We start from the raw sequence: 21,313 nt of genomic DNA, 5'->3' as shown, positions 1-21,313 counted from the left end.
TATCCCACCTCTCAAGTCAGAACAGGAGCCAGAGCCCAAAGTATTAGCAAAAGAAACAAGATGGAGTGAGATTCCTACCCCAAGTAGTAAAAACACTTCACAAAGAAATAAATTAAAGCTTAAGATACTATTTTGGCTGCTCAAGACCACAAAAATCCTTGCTCTAATTTGCTGCTGTATCAACATGCAACAAAGCTTCAGCATATGCACAGAGGGAGTCGAGATCTGGCAGCCCAGACAATTTACAGACTGCACTTTAAGTGTTCCACCTAAGTATCAAGGTATAGCCATCCTAACTTACCACACTCAAACACAGGGCTCTGCCACTTCTTTTCACTGCCTAGAGGACATAAAACAGCATTATGGAGAGCACCTTCTTGCTCTTTGAAGCCACTTGTGTTGCCTCAGTGGACATGAACTGCAAGTCACATCCTGCTCATGAACTTGCCTACAAGCAGAAACACCACAGGTTGCACAGCCCCCAAGTTAACCAAGTGCTCTTGCAAAAGGGTTTTACAGCTTTAACTTTCGAACAGTGGGTTAACAGCAACATGGACAAATCCATTCCAAAAGCTTATTCTAGAAAAATGTGAGATTTTAAACAGAGTAGTTCTCATACTCTGTAACAAGATCTCCCATAAATACAAAGTTTAAATCGTGATGTTGGTATATAACCATGACGGTAGTCAGGTCCTTTTGCTACAAACTGCTCATTGCTTTAACAGATAAACTGCTGCTTGGAAAAAATACTATTTTTAGTAATCAAAGACTCCAAATTTTTTCAAAACAACCTTGCAAAAACAAACATTCCCAGGCTCCGCTGGAAAACCAAACAAAAACATAAAGCGAATAAGAGCACAACTATTTATACATCTGCCAAGCAAATATTCTACAGCAAATGATATAGTAAAAAAAGGAAAGGTATTGAGTAAAAAAACTAACCCTCAGTTCTTGTGGGAGTGATGGGTGCAGAGTTACTGCCTGAACTTAATCTAATCAATGATACTATTTTTACCCCCTAATATTCTATTACATTTGCTATATTTGTAAATGGTAACATTTGTTTTTCTGACAAAGTCAATGAATTAATACATGTATTTCACCTCTCCAATGCAAAGCTTTAGAATTAGGTGTAACATCATGAAAGAGGTGCTCTTCACTAGCAGTTGGCAAATGCTAAACCACAGGGATTCAACTGCACTGTGCCTGCTTCAAGACTGTGGAAAAGGCCAGTTTATAGTTAGCAATATTGTGTTGGTTGCAATCAGTTATACAAAAAATTAAAGAAATTTTACTCAAAGAAAAAGGAAAATTTGCTTATCTCCATTTTCATGGCACTACCACAGTCATCTAATAACAGTAATCTACAACACTCACATATTAGTTTTTCCTATAGTTTTTTTCCCATTACACATATTTTACACACTCAAACAAGCTTACTCTTCTTTACCTCAAGGAAAGCTGATAGCTTCTAACTTTGATTTGTGTCAAGGCAGAGAGCAAACCCTTTTAGACAGCCAAAAATCTATTCTTAAATGTACAGGTTATCATTCCTTTCTATGTCAGATATGAGAGGCAAATTTACTGCTTCTTGAGGAAGTTGGGGAAAAAAATTATACCCCCTCACAGACACCGGTTCTAATTGCTACTGGTTTAAAACTTCTGTTCAGTAGAGTCAGGAGATACCATTACCACTGAGTTCTTCAAAACAAACAAAAAAACCCCAACACAACCCACAATCCACTTTTCCAGGGAGCTAAACTATGCTGTAACAATAATCGTCAAGAGAGAATCAGACTTCTCAGCAATGTCAATTTAAGCACTGCAAAGCAAACTCACAAAGCTTGACTCAAGTTTTTTTCCGAAGCTGTCTGCTGTAAAGCTGAATGCAAGAAAAAGCAGCAATATCTGAAAGGGGTTACACCGCTCAGTTATGTAAGTCACAAAGGTTCAAATTTAGATTTATATTTAGTTCGTCAATTCCCACCCAGAGTTCAACTCAGTAAACTAATCTATTTTTAGCTTTTGACTCTTTTGGACATTTCCTTCCTTCATCTGTGTAAATGCGTCAGAGCTTCTAAAATGTTTCCCTTTGGCTAGGGTAGGATGCATCTGATTCCAAGCTTAAAAAAAAAAAAGCTAACACACACACGCCGAGTGGTTATTGTTGGCAGAATTACACCCTTGCTCTGAGTTAAGCATAGGCAAATTTGACTCCAATCCCCACGCTGTACTAGAAAAGATATTGCTCCTTCTGCACTGGCGGGTTAAAGCATGTCATGGCTAAACTCTACAAGGATCACGAGATAAACCATATTTTATCACCTTCTCTAAGCAGGCTTGACTTGGCTCTACTGCCTTGGTAATTCAATAGACAAACAGTAGAATTTTCCCAAAATGGGGACAGAAATGAAGTTCAGTTTTTTAACTTTCTGCTCAGCTTCCAAGACAAGAAATTCAGTCAAGTATGATTCCTTGTTTTTCTTCCAAAGACAGCCTTCCACTACATGTGGAGAAACTGTTATCTTAGTTTTTATTTAATTATTCATTTAATATAAAGCATTAACAAGCCAGTGTCCTGGTTCTGGCCTGGAGGGGGCATGATTAGGACCCAGAGTACCATCTCATGTCATTTTCTGAGAACAAGGGGAAGGGCTCACTCCCAAGTCAGGGCTGCGTGGCAGAGTGAGCGGTCAGAGAATGTCCACAAGGACAATGTTCCACAGGGGGCGAGCAATAACATTTCTTTTCTTGTACACTCTGTCATTCGTGTATTTACTGTCTGTTTTCTTACCTTATTACTGTTCCCAGTAAATTGCTCTTATCTTCACTCATGATCTTTACCTTTTGTGCCTCCAATTTTCCTCTCCATCTCACCATAAGGAATATGGAGGGGGAGTGAGCAAGTGGAGTGAGGGGAACACCATTCCTAAACCATGACAACCAACCAACAAGTCATTAGGTAAGTCATTATCATCTTTCCATCTGAAAAGGTGTGACTGTCCCAATAAATTTTAGTTTGGCTTGCCTCTGCTGTCCTTACAGAAGCAGGGCTCACATGATACCCTGTCAGTTAAGCAATGCACAGCATTGATTTCTTCTTTGGATTTTGCCAACGATGGCAAATTCAAGCCTAACAACTATCTTTAAATGCAGAAAACAAGTACTTAAGGCACAGGAAATGTGACTAAGATGTGTAAAGACCATAAGCTACTGCTGTAGCTGTTCCATTTCCATTCTTTTAGGAACAACCCTATGTGCAGTATCAACTAAAATGAAGTCGATGACTAACATTAATAAAGCAAATAAATAAAGACAGGGAAAAAAGCTTTGAGAGTAACATGTTATTAACAAAAATAAACAACAACAATGGTTATTCAGTTTCTTTAGCAGAGAAATCATAACCTATTTTATTACTCTATAGTAAAAGACAGAAAGAGGACTCTAAAGATGGGGTTTGGCATCTTCTCAAGTCTGATGTTCAATGTACTATGTGCTATCAACTTCTGTGCAGAACACGACTATCCAGGCAATTTATATTTCAATTCACCTTGATTTGCTGTCAGCTTTCCATATTTTTTTTCCTGTGCTTTCAGACGCATATAGCTGGAATTCAAGGAATAGCAGAATTACAAAGGGTAAAGACACTTTGACCACAGCCTAAAGTTTTTAGAAGAGGGTGGAGTATTTTTATGATCCCATAAAATGGTATCATCTTTGTACTCAATGCTACTTAACCCAACACGCCCAGAAGTCAGTGGCATGACAAACACTTGGAAATTGAAGAACTTACTACCTTAAGGCCAGTAGAAAATTATATCCAACCAACACTCTACAGCCAAGACTACACAATGGACACAAAATCTACTGTGTAGCATAGGAGGTTAGCCAAGAAATATTGGTATTTAAATACCCCATTTAGTCTAATTCACTTGGGATGTTCCTAATGTATCCTCCCTTTATTATCAAGGACACGCTTTAAGAAATATCACCTGATTTCTTCTCAACAATTAACATCTGTTTGGGCTCTGAAAACAAGTAGTCCCCAAGACTTCAAACACTTCTGCTTTCATTAAATTTCACCAATAACATTTTTCATTGTTCGGTGGCCTCAAAATCATTAACCAGCTATGTGACCATCATAAACCTTATTGAATTGCCTTTGACCGAATGCCTTGATAAAGTATGTCATAAGGCTGAAAGTTTCCACAAAATTACCCACAAAAATGCAGAAATTCTGTAAAGTGTAGAAGCTGTGGATTTTTAATTACTCTTTTATGCAATAAGTGAGGTACAGAGTAGACAAAAACAAGTAGGTATTTGCCTGATAGGTCCCTGTGAGCCCTATCTTTCTGTAGTATATTTTCCTGTTCATTTTTAGCACTTAGGAAATCTCACTTCACTATAACCCTGGATCCTCAGACTCTAATTGCTAAGCAGTCATGTACAAATCTAACCACAAAAATCACTACTGGCTGTTTACACAGTCTGCAGACACCTCAGGAATAACTATTACTGCTCATACACACACTAAGACTACAAGAAAACATGAGTAATTAAGCTCCGGGTAGTTTCACAGATGACTAGAACGCATTGGGATTACTCACAATAGCCCTGTTCAGCGCCTGCTGCCCAGAATACTTTCTCTAACTTTTTAACAGAGAGATTTGTCATGCAAACTCAAGTTTTTGAAGCCACATGGAATATCTGGTTTGACAGTGTATACATGCACACATGTATCCTCATGCACTCTAGTAAAACAAACCTTCCTGAATCTCACGCTCATGGTCAGGCTATTACACATGCCAATAACATCATCCTGACTCTTGCACAGATTGGTGGGAATTATCCAAGCACACTATACTATACCTATAATATAAAACATAAAGAAAACCCATGATATATTCTGAATGCTGGAAGTCCACACTTTTCTCCCTAAACTTACTATCTTGCTTCCTCAACATCGTGGGCCCCGAGAAACAAAAAAAAAAAAAAAAAAAAAAAAAAAATTATCATCTCCCTGTAAAGATTGCTATCTCTTCCTACCATAATTATAAAATACTAATGCCTATTTCAGTTCTGCAGTAAGGTCCAGATTACAAAACATCATATTCAGAAGTACCAGCAAAAGACACAGTTCAGCACTGCTCAGTAGGAAAACCTGTTACATATTTGTAGTTGTGTATATTAAACAGTGCTACTGCCACTTATGCAAGGCAGTAGCACAGGAGATTAAACAAATTTGACTAAATGATTTCAGAAGACTCCACTCAACAGCCTTGAAAAACAACCCTATTTTTTAAACAAATGCACAATTAGCCTATTTCAGATGACTTAGAGCAGCTATTTGGCAGAGAAACCACTGGAACGGGCTTTGTATCTTTAAAGCACAGTCTTGTCACTCAGACTGTTTTGTGAAACTTTGTGGACACAACCCATTTATGACCCTCCTCTTTGTGTATCCATACAACAACCTACTCTAGAGGCTGAAAATCAGATGCTTTAATGTACTGTAGTGTCTACTGCTAAAAGCACTTGAGTTGTTCCCTGTCATTTCAATTCCTCCTCCTCACTACTGGGTAAGTGATCTGTTTTCTCAAAACAGCAGTATCCTTCCTGAAGGAATATGACTCAGCTTTGCAGAGCATCAGTATTACTTCACCAGTAGTCTACTTTTTGATTTTACTGCACCGAGGAAAATGTTAAGTTAAACAAAGATCCTTCTCCAAATCAGGCAAATTTCTTCATGAAAACAACAAATAGATGTAACCATCTTAGTCATTAAATTAAAATAGTCTGCTGTGACTTTCATGGAGTTTTTTTACCTCTTTTTTTTAAGATTAAATTTGGTTGTTATCAAGCAGAAAAAATTGTTTCCCCAGCTCTCTTTAAAATTATCACCCACTTTCCTTCAACCACCACTGCATTTCCAAAATTTCAATGTGTCTTTACTATTTTAACATTTTGCTGACCATGAACAGCTGTTTTAGTGATTTTACTTTCTTCTTCAAGATGCAGACCAAAAATCACTATGCAGCTTCACCCTATTAAACTGACCTAGGAGTCTGCACTAAGTATTTTTTGACACTAGAATTATTTTAGTTTTTATTTTCAATTGAAAAGGAGTAGAGAAACATTAATATTTTCTCTGTATATTTGGGTAAGGAAAGTCTTTCCAGTCTTTCTTTAGATTTTATTTACCTAGACAGTGATTTTACATGCAAAAGCTTTTGGAAGTCATGTGGTATTTTAGGTTGAAATTCACACCTGTTTCTGTTAGGTTGTTGTGGGACACATTTAACTGGAGACACACCACTTCTATAACAAACATTACTAACCATCTTCTACACAGTGACTGAGCTCTGCAGCTGATGAAAGCCTCAGCTCTACCAAGTCTCTTCCTACTTCTGTCAGCTCCTTTCTGAGCACATCAGCACTCATGCCCGCTCGAATCTACTCATTCCAAGAATGGACCTGGCTTTTCTCTAACTCCCATTCACCTTCCACTCCAAATGTGCATTTAGTTTATCATCTGTCAGCTATCAAAGATGTTACCAGTAACTGCCCTCTGTCCTCTCTTAAAAATATTAATGACTTCTGCCTCCAACTGTTTCAAACACAGCCTAACCTCTAACTTGATCTATCCTTGTCTATCTGCAGAGAAGCTTGGCTGTTTCACACTAAGCCAAATTGCACAACAGCTGCTGCATTTCACACTGAAGCTCTCTATCCTCATCTTCATTGTTCCAGGGAATGTCAATTCAACAATGCTATTTCTCAGCCTAACTTCTCCATTGTAACTTCATTGTTTCTGCAGTTATTTTTGCTCTGCATATGCTCATCAGAAACTATCAAGTTGTGGCATTTTTCTGTGGTATTTTTCAAAATATCATTTACACACACATACACACCATCTTGCTTCAACAATCTTATTAAAATTGGTATTTCTGGAATTGGATCAAAACTCCACAGAAGAGCCCACTTCTTCAGCCCAGGTCAACCGGCACTAATGACAGCAATACTGCTGCAACCTTCTCATTTACTAACGCAACTCAAAGCAACAGATTCTTGAAAAGTTTACACAACACTGTGGATTTTTGTTGTGTTTAATTATTTAATACATATACTGTCATCACTCTAAGTCACATGAAAGAATGGACAACTTGTTTCATACTTTACATCCTCTGCATGCTCACCAATTCCTAAAACACACCTCAGCTCCTGACAGCCACATGGCCAAGAACCAGTACTTGAGGACAGCAGGGAGCTGTCATGTGAGCTGCCACCAGTGCTGCTTGGCAAAACTTCACTTTTGGCTTCACTATTAGATGATTTCTGTTAGACACTCGTAACAACTCCGTAGCTGCTCCAACTGAAAAGCCAAGTAAGCAACAACAACTCTGACTACCTTCTGTGTAAGTTAGCTACTACACATCACAAGGAGATAGTGCCTTCCTAAGAAGATTCACCTATCCTAACTTTACAAAGGCTGTGCTCTGCTTCATGGTTTTCAGATGGAAAATTGGCTTGTTTTTCACATTTGATGCCTACCTTGAAAGCTAGTTTGCCCATGATCTAAATGACAGTGTGTTTTTATCAGCAGTATTCTTGAAAAAACCTGCGGCCTTTTAATAATATGTTTGCCTTTTCTTTACCATGTAATCATTCCCAACCCTCTCTCCTTTCCTTACTGTGATAGCATTTTCAATGCTGTCCACTACATGCAGTCAATTATCCCAGTCACTATCACACAGAACACTAATACAAAACAAGCAAGGTAACTGTATATAAAGCAATATAATCAGGAAGAAATAAAACATAAGTCCTCCTTGTAAACTTGAAATAACACTCCTAAATGCTAGCTTTTATCTTTGTAGTATTAAGTGATTTTCATGAAAACTAAGCAAACAATAAGATCGTTATTTAAAAGAAAAATAAGAAAACCAATCATATTTTCATGACACCCATTAAGACTTCTTCTAAGGTCTCAACTATTCAAGCAACTACCAGCATAGGCTGCTATAGGCAAACTTAGTCAAACCCAGACTAATGGAAGTCTCAAATTACTAGTACTTGCATAAGTCTTCAAATATCCACCACCACAACAAATCTCAGCATTTTGTTTTCCTAAAATACTCACATGTTCATTTTGGTACCTAAACACAGATATCTCAAACAAAAGTTTTAAATTCTCTTATCATTATGCTTACATTAAGAAACACATGCACAAGCAGGATACACTAAGTGTACAACATTATAACCAGATGCTATTTAAAGCTATTCTGGCTACCAATCTGTTCTCCAACCTCACCTTGAGAGAGGTGGCACACTGAACTCTACTTGGAACAACCACTTCCTCCAGACCCACATCCTTCTCCTGAGAAAGGACTGCTGCCACCTGTGTAGATTAGGTTTTAGATGGAAAATTCTCCACTTCTTTGTTTTCCTGTATCAAGGAATTAAGTACAATTATGTTCGGATTTGACCTGGCAAAGCCTGGACCGTTATTCATCTTAACGACAAGAGTTTTGGGGGCCCTTGTTTTTCCTTTGTTTTTCAAACACTTTTGTTCCTCCAACCAGTCCCTTTCCATTGCTCAGTATGTAAATTGTGCTCCTTCCAGGCATGTGGCAAGTGTTCACATAAACAGGTGGTGACAACACTCATCTCCTCAACGGCTTTGAAAACTGTATTGTTTGTCCATATATGAATGAAGTTACTGCAGTTTGTAGAGGCCACTCATAAAAAATGTATCTTACAGGAAATAACTACATCCACTTTCATCTCACAACTGTGAAGAGTTATCAGTCGGTTGGTTTTTTTCCCATGAAGACTTATCAGAGTAATTTATAAAGGCACTCCCTACACTGTCTCGCCAAGGGTTGACTGAAGTGCTTACAAGCTTTTTTCTCTGCAACATTTTGCATTCGCAGGTATCTCCATCATACCAGAAGGGTAACTTTAATTACTAGAAGTTTGATCAACATATCTTTTACTTGGATGAAAAATGTTTTGTTCTTTATGTCTAAAAACTAAATTCACGAACTTCAACTAGCAAAAATACTTTGGTTTGAAAAACACTCTTATAATAACAGGATTTAAACTTAACAGACAGCCCTCATTCTTGCATCCTGAAGATGTCAGTTGAGTCCCCTCACCAAAGTACTGAGGACTCACAGCTGCAAAGATGAAAATTAAACCACAACAACCAAACTCTCTATGGTTACTGCTCGGTAAGCCATGACTTGATGGCACTCCCTCAAATTCAACTTGGCTTATGTCAGCTGTTTTCAAATACACAGAAATTTAGGCTGAAACTTAGAACACATTTTGAAAAGCTTTATCTTAATAAGTATATAAGATCTACTTTTTATGAAAAGTTAACACATGTACTAACACCACTCCACACAACCACTTAGACTCTGTGCTACTGCAGTTTTGTATGGTAATAATCTCTTTTCATAATTCCAAGATATTTTACCAGTACTTTCAAGTCACAACAGTGCACTTTTTTAATTAAAAAATGGATAATTGTCTATACATTTATAGTTCAAAACATATCCTACTCTCAGTTTACACAGCAATTTCTAATCTCCAACTTATATATAGGACAGAAAGGCACTTCCTACAACCCTGTGTTTTCTCCTTCAAAATGTAATCACTTTGCCTGGCCCTCAACTCTGCTTCCTTTGCTATTAATCCTGCCACAAAGGTGACAGACCTAACAAGGTACTCTGTTCTTTTCAACTTCAAATAATGAGATTCAGATACCAAATATGTAACAGAAAGTAAGCTGCCTCAATTTCTTCCAATTCCAATAAAGGGATTCCTCATTTACATTCAAGACACAGAGTCTTTATGTGTTCCTACTACCACCACCTCACTTCCAGTTCAGCTGCTTTCCTCACATTTCAACTGCAACTTTATTTCCCCAACAACTCAAGAGTTTAAATTTACATAACCAAAGTGAAAACTGGAAATGTGCACATTTCAAGTGATGTGAACCTAGCTGCTGTTCAATATCCTAACAAAATCTTCCAAGTAATGAAACTCTATTTTTCGGGCTACTTTAATTCTACTTCAAGCTCAGTCTTACAAAAGGACAGGAGGAAAGCCAATAACCCCACTTGGCAGCTCAACTGACCAATTTAACCAACCCAAGATTAGAACTGATTGTTTAGGCAGGCTTTTTGTTGTTGTTTGGGGTTTTTTTTCTCTTCCTAGAAAACACTGCAACATTTTTACTCATTTACTCTTTTAAGTAACAGCTAGTTTTGTTAATATACTCTGCAAGTGACAGGAAAAAGGAAGCATTTGTCATTGTAAATTCTGTAAAGAGAAAATATTTTGTCTGCTCCTAAGTGCACCAAACAAAGTTTTTTCCTTATTCATTGATCTCTGCTCCCTTTGTGTTCCACTGAAAAAAAGTGCCTCTTGTTCAAACAAAGGGAAGCACCGGAGATCTCTTAATAGACCCTCTCCTTATAGAAGAGTGGATCATGCACAGAGGCGGAATTCAAAGAGCTCTTCTCAATGCCAAACACCCACAAGAGATGCCAGAACATTTTCCAGTGTATGTTAGATCCCAGACTGAACAGGATAACCTTCACATGTAAATATGGAAATAAGAATGCCAGTTGTTCTAAGAGTTTTTTGACAAGCATGTCCTTCTACTGCTTTAAGATTTTCAGATGTTGCTAGACTGAGCTCAGTGCAACTTCCCTGTTACCAGAAGCTATCAGCATCAGAAGTCATCACTGCACCACTTATGAGCTTACCAGCTGTAGCATCCCTCAACCCACACATAAATGTGGAAGTTGATTATTAATCCAGCTGGCAGGGTCTTCCAAAACTGCAAGATTACTACACAAGCACCCATTTGTAACTACACTAGGCAGACTACTGTGTGTAAGCCTACTGTTCTAATTTGTCATTTTGTTTTCAGCGGGATTTTTTCCTGGGAACAATAAAGCTCAGTCCTTTTTCCACAATAAAACCCACCAAGGCCAGCACCCTGACAAGGAATTTCACACTCAATGGCTCTCATGTGAAGCAGGTTGCCTCGGGAGCATCAAGCCCTCCAGAGAGGACACAGCCCCCTGTTCGGACCCTCTATCCACGCAAACGCAGCTGCCAGCCCTGCTTCAAGGATGCCTGCTACAAATCACACCTCCTCCTTCACCCTCGTGAAACCAAACACACTGAGCGGCACCACCGACCGCAAGCAGCACTGATACGCCGTTTCCCACTTCCCTCGCGGACTTTCCTTAAAAACCCAGTGAACACAGCTTTTACTACTATTATTACTACTGCCATCATTATTTTTCACACACGAAATCGGCCAACCCCCTCATCTTTCCTGCGGTGAGTCTGCATTTCCCTTGCTCGCCGCTCCTTTTTAGGCATCCAAAAGGAGCAAGTGCCCAGCCCTGCCCGGCCGCTCCGCCCGGAGCGACGGCCGGGGGGTGCCCTGGGGGCCGCGGAGCCGCCGGCGGAGCGCACGGAGGGGAGGAGCCGCCGCCGCTCGGGGGAGGGCAGCCGGCACCGGGGGGAGGCTCTGTAGCCGCCGCCGCCCAGGCTGCCGGCAGGGCTCCGTCCCCGCCGCCGGCGGTCCGTGCGGCCCGGGCAGTGCTGCCTTCCTCGCCGCTATCCCCCGGGGGAGAGTGTCTAGGCGGCGGGCGCAGCCGCCCTCTCCGCCCGGTTGCGTGCCGAGAGTAAACACCGAGGGAGAAGGCAGCCTCCATTTTTTTTATCCCGGCAGCCTGTCAACAGGCTCCCCCCCTTCCCCTCCCGATCCTCCACGCCGAGCCCGGCTTCCCAGCCCGGCAGCGCCCGAGAGTCGCTGCTTCCCTGCCTCAGCCGAGGCAGCGACACCCCTTAACAGGGGCTTCGCTTTTTGTCTGCCTCTTTCGGTTCTCCTTAGAACATGCACTTTCCATGCCGCTTCTCCCATCCCTGCCCTGTGCCGCCACCCAGCAGCACAGCACCGGAGGAGCGCTGCCTTTAATAGCGGTGTCATCCTTGCCCGCTCGCCGGCGTCCCCGGGGGGCCCGGCCGGCGCAACGGGCTCCCCGCAGCCCTGCGGCCCGCCTCACCCTACCCGCCCCTCAGACACCCCGGGCTTCCCGGATCGGAGCAGCTTCCCCACCCGCCTCCCGCCCCGCAACCCCCGGCAGGACATTTTCGGGGGACTCGGGTCCGCCTGACGCTGGGTGGTGCCGCCCGGCCCCGGTGACGCGCCCGCTACCGGGCCGGCATGGGAGGCAGAATCGCACCTGTCACCGGCGACACCGCCCCGGGGCGACAGCAGCCCCGCACCCTCCCGGCCGGGCCGCTCCGCCGCCGCCCCCGTTTTCACGCCTCGGTTGTGCCGGCGAGGGTGGCGTCCCGCCCGCGAGTTGCCGTGGCTAAGCCCCGCTGTCCCCGGCACGGGACGGGAGGCTCGGGTCTGTTCCCCGCCGCCTCCCCGAGGAACGGACGGGCAGTGCCGAGGCGGCCCCGGCGACGAGAGGCGGGCGAGTCTTCCCCGAGGCCACCTGACAAAGCCGGCTGCCCTCTCCTCCTTTCTCGGCTCCAGGGGGAAGACGTCGCTTCCCCAGGGCCACCTTTCGCCTCTACCTCCAGCCGCGGTCTCGCGGTCCTCTGTTCCCCCAGGACAGGAGCGCACTCACCGGATCGGAAGAACGCCGCGATGTCCGCCGAGTCCTTGGCCGCCTCCTCTGCCCCTTCCCCCGCGCCGCTGCCGGCCGTGGTGGCGGCGGAGGTGGCGGTAGCGGCGCTGCTCATGGCTGCTGCTGCTGCTGCGTGTGCCGGCGGCGGTGGCTCCACCGGGCGAGACCCGCCGCCGACCTCGCCGCCCCCTCCGCGGATCCCGGCTTCACCTCCAGGCGGGAGCGGCCGTCAGGGCGGCAGCCGGAGCGGGCGAGCGATGCGGGGCGGCGGCGGCGGGCGGCCGCAGCGAGCGCAGGGACATGAAGGTATGTGCGGAATGGCAGCTCCGGGAGCGCCCACCCCCCGCAGCCACCTAGGAGGCGGCGTGTGCATGCAGGGAGTCCGGGCGGGCGGGCGGGCGGCAGCCGGAGCGCAGACAATCGCGGGAGGAGGAGAAGGAGGAGGAGGAGGGCGACGACGACGACGGCATGGGAAGGGCCAGCGGTCCGCGCAGTGAGCAGCCAGTGGGCGGAGAAAAAAAAGGAACGTTTCCAACCTTTTTTTTTTTTTTCCTCCTTTTCTCCTTTTTTTTTTTTTTTTTTTTTCTTTTTTTTTTTTTCTTTTTTTTTTAAAGGAGCGAGGAGCGATCCAGAGAAGCAGCAGCTGCCCTAGCCACAGCGGTGCCAGTGGCCGCAGCAACCATCGTCCTCCATCTTGACTGGGAGGAGGAGGAGGGTGGGAAGGGGGAGTCGGGAAAGGAAGCGAGTCCCCGCCCGAGGAACAAGGGCGGTGGAGCCGGGAGCGGGGGGAGCTCGGGAGTCTCCGGCTGCGTCCGGCACCGCTCGGGATGGGGCGGGGCTGGGCGGTGCAGGACGTCAGCGCTCCCGCCGGGCCCGTGTGCCCTGGCTGGGCCGCGGCGGCCGGGACTTCCCGGCGGCGCCACCGCGCTCTGGGAGCTGTGGCTTTGCTCTTCGGGTTTGGGGTTTCTTTTTGTTTGGTTGGCGTTTTTTTTGGTGCTTCCGGCTGGCCTTCGCCCTACTCCCAGCTCGCCGGTGTGCGGAGGTCGGAGTGGAGGTCCGGAAAAAAAAACCCCCAAAAACCTAAGCAAATCCAGTCCGTCCGGCCCCGGGGCGGGGGCGGGCGGCGGGAGCGTGGGAAGCGGCGCGTGCCCGGTGCTCCTGCCTGGCGCTCCCCGGGCGCCGAGCGCCGCCGGCCTCCGCGGGGCCGTGCTCGGGAAGAGACCGCTGCCCAAGGTCGGAAGGAGCTTGGCTTACCTGTGGAAGGCACAAGGAAAAAGGGATGCGTAGATTTATTTTAAAAGGTTTCCGTTACACTGCTGTCTGTATTGTGGATATTTTCTCTTCTGTTATCACGGGGACACTTCAAAAGATTTTATGCTGTGGCTCGGTTCAATTAATATCAAATAAGCAAACAGCTCACGATAGGGAGGTTATGATGTGCCCCATCACCGTCCTGATCTTCATGCTAAGGCAGTATTTTGCGTCCAGGTGAGGTTGAGGAGAGGGTGTCAGTGCAGGAATCGTAGCAGTTGCACAGATTGATTAATCTGAGCAACACACATCAATCGCTTGTGGTAAATGGTAAATCGTTAGCACACTTGAAATGCAGAAGTGCAGCTTCAGGAATTAAACTCCTGAAGCTTTGGTAAGTGTTAAAAGGTAAGTGCAAGAGAAATGTGGTTCGTAGAATCATAGAATATCCTGAGTTGGAAGTGAGTCATCAAGGATCATCATAGGATCCTGCACAGGACCACCCCGAGAATCCCACATGTGCCTGAGAACATTGTCCAAACACTTCTTCAACTTCAGCAGGCTGTGGGTTATGAACACTTCCCTGGGGAGCTCAGTGCCCAACTAGCCTCTGGGAGAAGAATATTTTCCTAATGCCCAACCTAAACCTCCCCTGGCAGAGCTCATATCCTTCCCTCGGGTCCTGTGGGAATCCTGACAGGTTCTGTTAGTTTATCAGTCAGATGATGAGGAAGTCATCTGCAAGGTTTCCAAGGTTTGTATTTATCTCAAGTTGTATAGCTTGATGAAAAAGCTTTTGTGCAACCATGCCTGCCCTAATTTCTCTTAGAAGGGATTTGTTTGACTGAAAAGATTTTTTTAATGTTTTTCTTTCAGACAGCAGGCCCAGGAAAGAGTTCCAAATTAGCATCCCGCTGGCAGAAGTGGTTGCAACATTAATTTCTTTCTAACTGGCGCCATCCACTAGCAAAAAGCATGAATGGAACAAACACTGCTGTTCCCTAGCAAGCAGTGAGTTGACCTAGGGGTAGGAATAGAATATTGTATATCTGCCCAGAAAAAAAAGCCAATCTGCATAAGAATATGAGAAAATTGGGTAAGTGCATGGAAGGTGTTAATATAATGAGTAAAGAAGAGAATAGGAATCCATCATTCCAGCTTTCAGTGACTAGAAAGCAAGAAGTGCTTGAGATTACTTGTTTTCCAGATTTGAAAAAAGACATCAATATGCTGTGCCACTCTGAAAAAAGCTTTAGAAGGCTTTTCGTTTGTTGTTGAACACTCTGACTTTCCGATCCCAGTTAGTTGCTCTTCCAGCACACTACAAATTCTAAGTGGGCACTAAAAAGGCAAGGTTAATTTGAACACTTTTGAAGGATGTGTGACTCAAGTTTGCCCCTTCCTTTGTCCCCTCCATCTGCTGAATTGTGTGAGATGCTGGGTTTGCTTTTTTCTTAGTACATGGATGCCCTGAGCCATGTCCCCCACTACAGGAGCCTTTCATCACTGAAAGTGATTGAGAAGAAGTTGTAATCAGCAACGAAAGTGGCCCTTACAGAAAATCCTTCAAGAGCCAAAAATGCTCATATCCTTTGCACAATTCATAAGATTATAGTAATGCATAGGGTTCATGCTAATGTTCAGAATGCAATATTTATTGAAGGGTAAGTAAAAAGAAAGAGACAAATATAGGAAAATGACATTATGACAAAGTTATTTAACACACTTATAAAACAAGGATTTAGTTCACAGTTACGCATCTTAAGTATAAAATACCAGATTTAATATTTTGCCATTAGGAAATTAAGTTTCTGAGTCTGGTTCTTGTTGGTCATTTTAGGCTTCAAAGAAAAACAAACCAGGTATGAATTGTCTATATGGAGAATGTCCCACATTGGAAATTTGTGTGAATTTGAAAGCCTGTTATTAGGGAATAGCCATAGTGTCCTCAACTCCTGCATTGCTTATCTCAGTTTTTGTCAGCCTGCAAGTGTTTTTGCACCAATTACAATGGTAAATGTAGGAATGGAAAAAATATTCATGGTGTAAAACATACTTTAGCAGTAATGTGACCTGTGAAATACCAATAGTGTTAAGGCACAGATTCAAGTTAGGGTTTTAGATTGTATACTAGGAGTTTTAAATATTAATGATGTTCAAGTTTTGTGCTTAATTTCTCTATTTTATATGTGTATATAAAGCATTTAATTTTATGTAAGCATAGTGTTCAAAAATATTTATACTCCAATAAAATAAATGCCCAAAGAGAAGTGTTGTTTCATTTGAATGCCCTTTATTTTTACTTTGTTGTGTCTAACTGTGGTTGAATGGTCACTCCAAAATCAGAATGCCAAACACAAAAACTTTATTCCTGTCAAAGAGGTGTCTTGTGAGGGAAGAAGCTTGCCCAGAGCCTAGCTATGTGTATTCAGGCTGAGAAGTGTCACATGTCACTTCATGTTTCATCCGTAAAGGAATTTGCAGGCTTGATATTTCTTGAGTTCTTTTCCTGCAGTATTTGCTGCCCACTTGATCAAGAAAACAAAGAATGAAGATTTCCCCGTTTCTCCAAGACGTTAATAAAGGCAGGGCAAGCTTGATTTAAAAATCACTAATATTTACAAACTTTTGAGAAGTAAACTAGAAACTCACTAGTTTGGACAAAGTAGGAGACAGGAGATGGTATTGATCTGGGGCCATCAATTGAAGTTGTCTTCTTGCTTAGAAAAAGAGTCATGGAAAAAAGAGACTTCAATTATGAAAAAAAAAAATCAAAAATGCACAACAACAAAACCCAGCCAACAACTAGATTTTTACAATGGAGTTCTCTTCTTGTAGCTGTTTTACAAGCTTCATTATTCATTTTATAAACAAAAACACAGAACATAGAGGGTAATGTGGGGACAAGTCTTCCATATGGAAAACACTGTAAGGGAAAATGCACATCGACTTCAGGCCAGCCTCTAAGAACTGTTTCTTGCAACCCTTATTTTTCTGCAGCAGGCTTTTGGGGGACTCAAATCTATAAAACAAGTTATAAACACAGTAAGTAATAGAGAACGCCGTATCAGGTGCTACTGTGCTTTTAAGATGATAAGGCTTCTTTCAAGTTTGCAGCAGTTAAGGAAAGCAATCAAGAGTTATTAATGTGCACCACCTTGGAGTTGCTATCTGGTTTCTGATCTAAATGGTGTTTGTGTTATAGCAACATTCATCAATTTCAAATTGTTCTCAGTGCTCATGGTGTATCTCTTCTATCTGTAGACGGGCTTTGAGGCATTTTCCAGCCGTTATCATTATTATTGCCCTCTTTTCCACAGAAGCGTCCAAGTCTTTTTAAAAAGTTGTCTTGAACAGTATTAAGCTTATGTGTTCCACTTCCTTATCCTATAAAATTGTCATTTCATTGTATGAGTTCGGGCAGCTTTTGAAACCCTGTTTATTCGTAATTTTTTCTATTTTTCTGCAAAACTATTTTTTTTTAGCAGATGATGCACCTATCACCTATATCAAGTATTATCAGTCTAACTGAAAATATTTTCTCCATACTTTCCGTGGTACAACCTGACATGTACAAGTTTGAGAAGTGAGCCCATGGTAACCTCATGAGTTTTAGCAAGACCAAGTACAAGGTGCTGCTGGCCAGTATCAACCCAGGCTGGCGGATGAACAGATCCAGAGCAGTTCCAGAAGGACTTGGGGATGTTGGAATGGCTGGACATGACCCAGCCATGCGCACTCACAGCCCAGAAATCCAGCTGTGTCCTGGGCTGCATCCAAAGCAACGTGGGCAGCAGGGTGAAGGAGGGGATTCTGCCCCTCTGCTCTGCTGAGACCCCACCTGCGGTGTTGCAGCCAGATCTGGGGTCCCAGCATAAGAAGGGCATGGCCTGTTGGAGTGAGTCCAGAGGAGGGACACAAAGATTATTAGAGGGATGGAGCATCTGCCCTATGAGAAAAGGCTGAGAGAGTTGTGTCTGTTCAGCCTGGAAAAGAAAAGGATTCACCTAACCTAAATGGGGCCTTCCAATACCTGAAAGAAGCCGACAAGAAAGATGGAAAGAGACTTTTTACAGGAGCACAGAGTCACAGGACAAAGGGGAATGGTTTCAAACTTCAGCAAGAATAGATTTAGATTAGATATGAAGAAGGAATTATTTACTGTAAGAATGGTGAGACACTGGAACAGGCTGCCCACAGAAGTTATTGATACCCTATCCCTGGAAGCATTTAGGGTCAGCTTGGTGGAGCTCTGAGCAACATGGTCCAATGGAAGGCATCTCTGCCCATGGGCAGTGATTGGAACTTTAAGGTCCTTTTCAACCCAAACCATTCTATGATTCCGTAATTCTTACATTTCCTTATAATCTTAAAGCAGCACTGCCAGTCCTCCCCAGGACAAAATTTCACAAACATTCTGAGCACCTTTAAGGAGAGGTTTAGTACACCTAAGTAAAAAAAATGTAAAGGGACAGTATTGAATGTAACTACAAATAACATTTTACTACTTATGTGGTCATGACTGTCAAATCTTAAGCAAAGAATTGAGCAGGTTTTTAATAGCCTACAGACCAAGATGTGTGTTTTTGCATATCGCTTACCAAAAATACTAACCATCCTGATTTTATTTATAACCAAACTGTTTTTTAGAATTCTCACCATTTCAATGATGTGCTATCTCTATAAAAATCCAGCTCCCAGTTCTGCTATGTGGCATGTACTGACTTGTCAATGTCAAGGACACTTACATGTAGAAATTATACCAGACGCCTGATGTTCTATAGACTATTGGTGGTCGACACACCATCTGTTCACTAACTTCACCTAAGGAAGTGTTGGTTTTACTGATTATGCTTAGGCACACATAATTCCGCATTATTGTGCAATTGATGGTGGCTGAACCACTCAACTGAATCTCAGAAAGGTCATCCCATTGCCTTTTCTACCCAGGTTTTCAGAAACGCTTGTTCTCTCCACCAGGAAGTATGCAAACATGTAAATGCACACACACATGCACACCCTAATTTCAGATTTTCTATCACTATCATTAACATTGTCAATCATACTGGACTTTCAAAGAGTATTTTCCTTTTTGTCCAAAATTTTCCAGGCAGAAATGAGTGCAGTGCTTCAGAGGCTTTCTGAAAGAATTGAACTTAGTGTGCCTGACCGAAAGCAAGGTGCACATGTATTACAAGATCTCAGCCTAGAAGGAACAAATCCGGAAATCCTAACAGTAGGACAAGGCTTGCTGAAGTCTCTATGGGTGATTAATTCCTCTTGTTTTCAATCAGTTATTCACCAGGTGGCATGACCTCTTATTCTGCTTTTAAAAGACTTTCCTTTAGACATTCTGCAGTGTGCTCCTCACTCCACAACAGATCAGATTACATATTCTTCTTCATTTTACTTTGTCATCCCTGAATTTTTGAAGACTAGGTTTTGATAAGGTATGGTTCCAGGTAAATAAAGAAGATTGATGTGATTTTATTTTCCCTGGGTAAGGAGACTGGTGACAAGAGTTGACTTCATCGTAATTGATGACTTGCTGAATACATCTTCTCCATCTTTCTTTAGCTTTAAGAGCATTTCAGGAAAAAACTCAAGAGAAAAATTCAGCATTTTCTTTTTATTGCTGAATTTCACCTTCTACTGTCTCATGTGTTAATCCAGTTTGAAGTCTTTGTCAGTTTAAGTTAAATTGGGCTCCAACAATCCAGATCAACTGAAAAAATGAAGACTTAGCACGGCTAGTTTCAAAGAAAAAGCTGTGACAAAGTTTTTGCTTACACTACAAAAAGTGTAAAGAGCTTAATGTTGTACATACTTCCTTCCTAGCCTTCCAGATTCTTGCTTCCCTAGTTTCAGCTCTTTAAGCTAAGCACCTGAATGGTACAACCTACTCAGTGGCTTGTGCCATGTCACATTATTCCCATTGTTCTGAATGTACCATACTGCCAAAGCCCTCTGTGTACAAGCCACGTTAAGCCCCAAAAGAAAGCTTCTGTATCATGCCTAGCATCCTCCATGATCTGCCTGTTTCCTGCTCCTGTTCAAGGGATGTAATAGCATAAAAGGTTGCCAAAAGCAAGGTGGGCCCCTATCACGCTTATGTTTCAACAATTATGCTATCAACTATATGCGTGTGTGTGATTACTACTGGAGAGTATTCAAGCTTGAGGACATTTTATGCATTGAAGGCATTAGTGATATCTTATTTGATCATGATATACAGAAAACGTGTGCCAGAACAGTCTCTGCCCTTCATGCCAAAAAAGCAATAGCATGTCCACTGGAAAGAAAATATGTACAGAAAAAATGTACCATATGTATCTTTAAACAAAGACCACTGTTTTTTATCATCATGATGGAAACTCAGAAAAATAGGTCACCAATTAAGCTAAGCTATTACACCAGTGATTGCCAATAGATCATCAGACAGCCTTACATTATGTTGCTTATTTTTATCAAGCCTTTGATTTATGAGAAAACTCTTCACTTAGTATCAAATCAGTGTTAAGTCCAGTTGACAATTACCCTTCTGCCTTAACAGTAATCATCTGTTAATTGTACTGGCTTGCCTACAATTATTTGTCAAAATAGTGCTCAAGAATTGGCATAAGGCAGCACAAAGAGCCATATGTAAATTGGAACATTTTAATTTATGAGCCTAAACAAAGTGAAAAGTCAATCAAAAGTGAAGCTTAAAACAAATAGCACCCTGTTTGAAGACTTATCTCCCAGAAGAGGGCATTTAAATCAGTTCTACTACTTGTGTACTTTTATGCATTTAACTTAATCTGTATGCTGGTTTAGAGTTGCCCAGTTTGGAAAGCATCCTATGTCTGCATCACTTCTGCCAATCAATATCTTGTAATGGGGATTGAAGATATTTGAGAAATTGCTTATGCAACAAACAAACTGTAATGCATAGTTTATTTTTAATACATAGAACTGAATTTTAGTTTGAGTCATTTAAAAGTGACAAAAAATATTTACAATACTTTTGCATCCAGTGCTAGGGAGCTAACTTTATAGCAATCCATGTAACACATAAGTTTGTTGTTTTTATATGACTTAAGTCTTCACAGGTTGATGATTCCCCAAGGATATGTTCAATCCTTGCTGACTTTTTGCTTTGAAAGATGAGTGTAAGTTTTTTAACTAGGTGTTATTTACAATTGAACCTTGAGTTTTCCAGGTTTGTGTAAGAGCTCACTAAAGAGACACTTCCAAAACGTACAGGATTTTCAGCCAGGGTACTAGTAAAGGCTGTTCTGCTGCAGTGGACCTAAACTGCATGAGTTCCCAAATGGATCCCCTGGATTTTTTTTTCACTTGGAAATAACAGATTTGCTCAGAAAAAGGCTTTCCAAATTCCCAAGGTGACT

The 21,313-nt window shown here is 42.3% G+C and overlaps 1 protein-coding gene across 2 annotated transcripts in view; it reads right to left on the bottom strand.

Moving 5' to 3' along the window:
* TRIO (trio Rho guanine nucleotide exchange factor) overlaps positions 1-13,311 on the bottom strand; it is a 247,931-nt gene extending 234,620 nt beyond the window's left edge. For both annotated transcript variants that reach the window (XM_041411853.1, XM_041411854.1), the window contains exon 1: positions 12,672-13,311. In XM_041411853.1, the coding sequence (XP_041267787.1) occupies positions 12,672-12,786 (115 nt within the window). In that variant the 5' untranslated portion in view covers positions 12,787-13,311. The remainder of the gene's footprint in view (positions 1-12,671) is intronic.
* Between the last annotated feature and the right edge of the window lie 8,002 nt (positions 13,312-21,313).

This window comes from Onychostruthus taczanowskii, unplaced genomic scaffold (genome assembly GCF_017590055.1).
Source record: "Onychostruthus taczanowskii isolate IOZ18803 unplaced genomic scaffold, ASM1759005v1 scaffold37, whole genome shotgun sequence".
NCBI lineage: Eukaryota > Metazoa > Chordata > Aves > Passeriformes > Passeridae > Onychostruthus > Onychostruthus taczanowskii.
The sequence above is the reverse complement of the archived record's forward strand: the minus strand, read 5'-3'. Positions and strand labels throughout refer to the sequence as shown.